The 8,223-nt window shown below is 43.1% G+C and overlaps 1 protein-coding gene across 1 annotated transcript; it reads left to right on the forward strand.

The window, feature by feature from the left end:
* Window positions 1-271: 271 nt before the first annotated feature.
* On the forward strand, window positions 272-3,429 carry LOC309835548 (UDP-N-acetylglucosamine--peptide N-acetylglucosaminyltransferase 110 kDa subunit-like; the record flags this gene model as incomplete). The annotated part of the gene is made up of 1 exon (XM_082675106.1): window positions 272-3,429. The coding sequence occupies one exon, from the start codon at window positions 272-274 to the stop codon at window positions 3,410-3,412; it is 3,141 nt and encodes a 1,046-aa protein (XP_082531232.1). The 3' UTR covers window positions 3,413-3,429.
* Between the last annotated feature and the right edge of the window lie 4,794 nt (window positions 3,430-8,223).

Raw genomic sequence — 8,223 nt, forward strand, 5'->3', positions numbered from 1 at the left:
GGCAAGTGTATAGGTAATTTTTATTCCCTGATTAGGAGGAAAATGGTGGAAGAGGGCAGGGTTAAGAATTAAGATTTCAAGAGCGTGAGAGGTAGATGGCCAACCAGAGTTCCTAAGTTTCAGTGCGTGTAACTGTTGCCGCCGCTTAAGCCTGCCAAAGCAGTGGTATGGCTGCTCTCCTCGTATTTGCTACCTCTAGAAACATTCTTGCCAGTAGTGGCAGCAGCGGGACTCAATTACCCCCTTTTCTCACTCTCTCCAGAAGCTCCAGATGGCGTCTTCTGTGGGCAACGTGGCCGACAGCACAGAACCAACGAAACGTATGCTTTCCTTCCAAGGGTTAGCTGAGTTGGCACATCGAGAGTATCAGGCAGGAGATTTTGAGGCAGCTGAGAGACACTGCATGCAGCTGTGGAGACAAGAGCCAGACAATACTGGAGTACTTTTATTACTTTCATCTCTACACTTCCAGTGTCGAAGGCTGGACAGATCTGCCCACTTTAGTACTCTGGCAATTAAACAGAACCCTCTTCTGGCAGAAGCCTATTCGAATTTGGGGAATGTGTACAAGGAAAGAGGGCAGTTGCAGGAGGCAATTGAGCATTACCGGCATGCATTGCATCTCAAACCAGATTTCATCGATGGTTATATTAACCTGGCAGCCGCTTTGGTAGCAGCAGGCGACATGGAAGGGGCAGTACAAGCTTACGTCTCTGCTCTTCAGTGCAATCCTGATTTGTACTGTGTTTGCAGTGACCTGGGGAACCTGCTCAAAGCCCTGGGTCGCTTGGAAGGAGCCAAGGCATGTTATTTGAAAGCAATGGAGACGCAACCGAACTTTGCAGTAGCTTGGAGTAATCTTGGCTGTGTTTTCAATGCACAAGGGGAGATTTGGCTTGCAATTCATCACTTTGAAAAGGCTGTCACGCTTGACCCCAATTTTCTGGATGCTTATATCAATTTAGGAAATGTCTTGAAAGAGGCACGGATTTTTGACAGAGCTGTGGCAGCTTACCTTTGTGCCCTAAGCTTGAGCCCAAATCATGCAGTGGTACGTGCCAACCTGGCTTGTGTATACTATGAGCAAGGCCTGATGGATCTGGCAGTAGACACCTACAGGCGAGCTATTGAATTGCAACCACATTTCCCTGATGCTTACTGCAACCTAGCCAACGCTCTGGAAGAGAAGGGCAGTGTTGCCGAAGCAGAAGAGTGTTATAATACAGCTCTGCGGCTGTGTCCCACCCATGCAGACTCTCTGAATAACCTAGCCAATATCAAAGGAGACCAGGGAAACTTTGAAGAGGCAGTTCGCTTGTATTGTAAAGCATTAGAAGTCTTCCCAGAGTTTGCTGTTGCCCATTCAAATTTAGCAAGTGTATTGCAGCAGCAGGGAAAACTGCAGGAAGCTCTGATGCATTATAAGGAGGCTGTTCGAATCAGTCCCACCTTTGCTGATGCCTACTGTAACATGGGAGACACTCTAAAGGAGATGCAGGATGTTCAGGGAGCCTTGCAGTGTTATACTCGTGCCATTCAGATTAACCCTGCACTTGTGGATGCCCACAGCAATGTGGCTTCCATTCACAAGTATTCAGGGAATATTCCAGAAGCAATTGCTTCTTATCGCACTGCTCTGAAGCTTGAACCTGATTTTCCTGACGCTTATTGTGATTTGGCTCATTGCCTGCAGATTGTCTGTGATTGGACAGACTATGATGAGCGAATGAAGAAGTTGGTCAGCATTGTGGCTGACCAACTGGAGAAGAATAGGTTGCCTTCTGTGCAGCCTCATCATAGTATGCTCTATCCTCTTTCTCATGGCTTCAGGAAGGCTATTGCTGAGAGCCATGGGAACCTCTGCTTGGATGAGATCAGTGCCCTTCATAAACCACCGTACGAACATCCAGAAGACTTGAAGCTCAGTGATGGTCGACTGCGTGTAGGATACGTGAGTTCTGACTTTGGGAGTCATCCTACTTCTCATCTTATGCAGTCTATTCCAGGCATGCACAATCCTGATAAATTTGAGGTATTCTGTTATGCCCTAAGCCCAGATGATGGCACAAACTTCCGAGCGAAGGTGATGGCAGAAGCCCATCATTTCATTGATCTTTCTCAGATTCCATGCAATGGGAAAGCAGCTGATCGCATCCATCAAGATGGTATACACATCCTTGTAAATATGAATGGTTATACCAGGGGTGCTCGAAATGAACTCTTTGCTCTCAGGCCAGCTCCTATTCAGGCAATGTGGCTGGGCTACCCTGGGACCAGTGGCGTGCTTTTCATGGATTATATCATCACTGATCAGGAAACTTCACCTGCTGAAGTTGCTGAGCAGTATTCTGAGAAACTGGCTTATATGCCCCATACTTTCTTTATTGGTGATCATGCTAATATGTTCCCTCACCTGAAGAAGAAGGCAGTCATCGATTTTAAGTCCAATGGGCACATTTATGACAATCGGGTTGTGCTGAATGGCATCGACCTCAAAGCATTTCTTGATAGTCTCCCAGATGTGCAGATTGTCAAGATGAAATGTCCTGATGGAGGAGACAACGCAGACAGCAGTAATACGGCTCTTAATATGCCTGTCATTCCTATGAATACTATTGCAGAGGCAGTTATTGAAATGATTAACAGAGGACAAATTCAGATAACAATTAATGGATTCAGTCTTAGCAATGGACTGGCAACTACCCAGATCAACATTAAGGCTGCCACTGGAGAGGAGGTTCCCCGTACCATTATTGTAACCACCCGTTCTCAGTACGGGTTACCGGAAGATGCCATTGTGTACTGTAACTTCAATCAGTTATATAAAATTGACCCATCTACTTTGCAGATGTGGGCAAATATTCTGAAGCGTGTTCCCAATAGCGTACTGTGGCTGTTGCGTTTTCCAGCAGTAGGAGAACCTAATATTCAACAGTATGCACAAAATATGGGCCTTCCCCAGAAGCGTATCATTTTTTCACCTGTTGCTCCTAAAGAGGAACATGTTCGGAGAGGCCAGCTGGCTGATGTCTGCTTGGACACTCCACTCTGTAATGGACACACCACAGGGATGGATGTCCTTTGGTCAGGGACACCCGTGGTGACTATGCCAGGAGAGACTCTTGCTTCCCGAGTTGCAGCTTCCCAGCTCACTTGTTTAGGCTGTCTTGAGCTTATTGCTCAAAATAGACAAGAATATGAAGACATAGCTGTGAAACTGGGAACTGATCTAGAATACCTGAAGAAAATTCGTGGCAAAGTCTGGAAGCAGAGAACATCTAGCCCTCTGTTCAACACCAAACAATACACAATGGACCTAGAGCGGCTCTATCTACAGATGTGGGAGCATTACGCAGCTGGCAACAAACCTGATCACATGATTAAGCCTGTTGAAGTCACTGAGTCGGCCTAAATAATGACTGTGTGCACAGGAGAATTACCCTGTACCTGAGCCTCAACCTTCTGGGGGAAAGGGAACTACTTTTTCCTTATCTGTACAATACCATGCTGCAGATGGGTGACAGTCAATGATAAGAAATAGCACAGCCAGACTTGCTTCCTGCATGATCATGGTCACGATAGGGAGAGACACAAGAGATGGGAAACTGCTGTTGCACAAGGAGTCTCCATAGAATTTTGCAGCAGCCAGGTGTCTGGAAGGTCTGGAAGGTAAGTCTGGAAGGTCTGATCTCCCTTGGTCTTCCATGGGATGGATGGTTAGTGTGGAAGGGAGATAGAGATTGCCCAGCCGTTTTGTGATTATCATGGATTGATTGAGTCTTCTGAATTAATATTTTTCTTTATATTTTGGGTATTGGAGCTTTTAAAAATGTTTGGTTTCAGGTATTTTTATTCATGTGAAGTGTGTATGATTCTCTTGAGATAAGCTTTTAAGCTAAAATATTCCTTGTTTTAGTTTCTGAACTCTACAGATAATTGGGGACTTTGCTGGTGTAGTCTTTTTATAGGTTTTGTAAACCACTTGAGCCTATATCAGTCATTTTAGTGTCTGACATAATGTTCGGAAGTATCAGTGCTTTGTTGGTTTATAGATGATGGCTTAAATTCTTTTCCTGGTCCGTTTCCTTCTTCCCTTCCCCCCACTTTAAAAATTCTCCTGTAACTTGGCTAACAAAAAACCAAGTCTGATTCAAAACCTCCCAGAGTGTTTCTCTTAACCGCATCATCTGGTGCCAAATGAAGATTCTTAGGAGTGATTATTAATTCTGAAGGGCACAGTTGTGGTACTGTCGCTGATGATAATAATAATGGATTTTTGGCCTAGAGTTTTGACCTATTTCACCAGTGTTTACCGTTGACTGCCCCTCTATGCTGCTTCCAAAAGTGATAGTGTGTGTTAAGATTTTTACTTTCATTTCTAATGTTTGTTTGTTTTTTTTAGTGAGTCCTGTTCTACCTTTTTCTTTCAGCAGAAATGAAATCCCAGGTAAGTATAAGTATTCAAATATTTGATCAGTAAGTCACAGTTATCTCCAGTACATTAAATAACTTTCATCAAAGAAACATGTTATAGGTAAAAAGCTCTGAAGGACCAGCTATGTATATGATAATTATGTTTCAGACCTTCTAGGGTATTATATATAATAACTTGTCTTCTGGATGTGGTCTTGAAGTCTTTATGGATTCAGTCTCAGTAGTAGCGAACTGCACTGCTACTTGGTTTGGAGTACAAATTAGACTTTAGCCCTCCTGGAGGTTGAGTTTTTGGTATTGAAAACCATAGGAATGAAATTATTGTATTTCAACAAAGGATAGAGGGCTTGAGGCTTAAACAAGGCAACATACGTGTGGGAAGCAGTCAGCCTTGAGGGCAGGTAAGGACATGCCAGGCATGCCGCCGCTGCTCGAAGGGACTGTCCCTACTTGTTCCCCTCCTTGTTCCATTCCATGGGAGATAAATCACCAGGGCCCAGAGATCAGAAAGAATGTAAAATGAGACAAGCAAAGCTATCTCCCCCCTGCACATGCAGGTTATTTTTGATGCTTCTGGGTTTATGGGTTTCCTCCCAGGGAAGTTAACCTTGAGCCGAGACAGTCTGTAGATAATGTAAACCACCATCTGGCAACCTTCCGATTTCTAGGCTAGATAATCTGCAACTGTAGCATAATAAAATTTGCCTTGCAACCATCAGTTGTCTTGGTCCTTCTGACCCCATCCGTCGGTGCTACTTCAGTTCCTTACCCCTTCCCTTCTGACCCTGGGCGGTGAGATCCTCTTTCTCCGGCTGGTCCGCGGCAAGTGGCACTCGAACAGGGACCTGAAGCGTGAAGGCAATTAAAAGAAAAAGAAAGTGCAGGTAAGAGAACCCTTATGCAAAATATGTGTGGCCACCAGTAAAAGTGAAACGAATAGAGGCATAAGGCAATAGTCAGAAGTAAAATAAGATGGGGCAGAAGGGCTCAAAGATGTATGAATTATTTGCTCAGGTTTTACTTTTGATGCTTAGAGCTCGGGGTAATAAAGTTTCTGAACTTTATTGTTGACTGAATTTTTACAGCATATCCATGGTGTATCTCCCTGGTTTCCTGATGGCGGCTCTGTTGACATAGAAATCTGGCAGAAAGTTGGAGAAGATTTAAAAAATTATTACGAGTCTCGAGGGCCTACTCATACTCCTGTTGTTACATATAGTTTGTGGAATCTGATAAAAATATGTTTAGATTCTTCTCATGATAGTGTTGATTTGAATGTAAAGTCAGAAAAACATAAGCCTCTGACAGAAGGAGAGACTGTATTATCAACTACTGTGTCACCACTTCCTAAACCGAAAGAGCTAATTAATTTAAATATTTTAGATGAAGAGGAACATTTTGACTTAACAGATGAGGCTTGTAAACATAAAAGAGAGAAATATCCTGAGGATGATTTTCTAATGGCTGTGATAGATAAGTCAGTGAAAAAGCTGCAGGTTAATAAGGACTGTCTTCCTCAAAAATCCACATCTGTAAAAATGCTGAGTCCCTTGCAGCGCGCTGTACAAGGAGCAATAAAACGAGGAGAAGATCCTATTTTCTGTTGTCCCGTCATAGAAAGACCTGATCCTAATAATCCTCAACAAGCTACTAGGGAGCATCAGCCTCTCCCTTTGAAAGTTTTGAAAGATTGAAAATCTGCCTGTGCTCAATATGGGCCCACTGCTCCTTTTACTACTGCTATGGTTGACAGGAGAAGCTCTTCCCCCCGCTGATTGGAAGTCTATTGCACGAGCTTGTTTAAATGGTGGAGATTACTTAATATGGAAGTTTGATTTTTATGAAGGGGCTGCTGAACAAGCAGAAAAGAATGCTGCCCATAATATTCCAGTTGATTATCATATGCTGATTGGGGAAGGACAGTATCTTTCTTTACAAGATCAATTAACTTATCCCTTTGTTGCTTATCCTCAAATAAATCATTTGGCATTACAAGCCTGGAGGAAATGACCTTCTACACACAAAACTGAGGATCTTGCAACAATTAGACGGGGACCTGATGAACCATATGCTGATTTTGTAGATAGGTTGTCACAGGCGGTGGGGAGACTCATTGTGGACGGACTCACTGGTATGATTGTAGTTAAGCAACTTGCTTTTGAAAATGCTAATAATGCGTGTCAGGCTGCGATTCGACCTTGGAGAAAACGGGGAACATTGGAGGATTATATTCACCTTTGTGCAGACATTGGGCCTACTTATATACAGGGTGCTGCTGTGGCTGCAGCATTAACTAAAGTGGGGTTTAAAAACAATCAAAAGAAAACAAAGACTTGTTTTAAATGTGGAAAGGCAGGTCATTTTGCTAGAGAATGTAGATCTTTTAATTCTAACCCTAGTCCTTCCTTCCCTACTCAGAAACCTCCAGATGGTCAGAAAATCCCTGGTTTATGCCCTAAATGCAATAGGGGAAAACATTGGGCACAAGATTGTTGCTCAGTGGCCCACAAGGATGGGCCACCACTGTCGGGAAACTCCTCCCGGGGCCTTCCCCGGCCCCAACAAATAATAAGGGCAATGTCTGTGTATCCTCCTCAAATTATCAATCAGACATTAACCAAAAACAAAAACATACAATATGCTCGCTCTCCAGAGCAACACCAGGAAGCGCAGGACTGGAGCTCAGTACCTCCGCCCGATATGTATTAACTCCTGAAATGGGTCCTCAGGCCCTCTCTACGGGCATCTGTGGACCTTTACGCAAGGGTTTGATGGGACTATTATTGGGAAGAAGTAGTGTCACCATGAAAGGTTTAACTATTATACCAGGAGTCACAGATTCTGACTACGAAGGAGAAATAAAAGTCATGGCACAAACTATTAAAAATATAATAACTATTTCTCCTGGTGATAAAATTGCACAATTGCTACTTTTGCCCTTTGTACCTCATGGACAAATTTTACAACATCAGAAGAGAGAAACAAAGGCTTTTGGATCGTCTGATGCTGCCTACTGGATTCAGAAGATAGAGAAAGAACGTCCAGAAATGAAATGAACCATTAATGGAAAGGTTTTTTCAGGTTTGTTACACACTGGAGCTGATGTCTCTGTTATGACGCAGATACACTGGCCTAAACGTTGGCCCATTAGTCCTACTATTACAGAACTTCACGGAATAGGACAAAGTTCTTCTCCTATGCAAAGTAGTCAGTTTTTTTTATGGCAAGATAGTGAGGGCCATTCAGGATATTTCCAGCCTTATGTTTTGCCTGGGCTGCCTTTAAACCTCTGGGGCCGAGATATATTAAAAGAAATGGGAGTATTACTTTATAGTCCAAACTCTCAAGTCTCTAATATGATGTTGGAGCAAGGATTTCTTCCCACAAAAGGGCTGGGAACAAATCAACAAGGAACTGTCTATCCTATTGATGTGAAAATAAAATATGATAGACAAGGTTTGGGTTTTTCTTAGGGGCCTTGGATTCTCCTCCACTCACTGCTGATCCAATTACTTGGCTGACTGATGACCCTGTATGGGTGGACCAATGGCCCCTCACAAAGGAGAAATGAGAAGCTGCAGAACAATTAGTACTGGAACAATTAGGGCATTTAGAAATTTCCAGTAGTCCTTGGAATACTCCTATTTTTATTATCAAGAAAAAATCTGGAAAATATAGGTTATTACAGGATCTAAGAGCTGTTAATAAAACTATGCTAATAATGGGAGCTCTTCAACCAGGCCTACCCTCTCCAACAGCCATACCACACAATTATCATCTTTTAGTTAT

This window comes from Grampus griseus, assembly GCF_964374135.1.
Source record: "Grampus griseus genome assembly, chromosome: 17".
Lineage (NCBI taxonomy): Eukaryota > Metazoa > Chordata > Mammalia > Artiodactyla > Delphinidae > Grampus > Grampus griseus.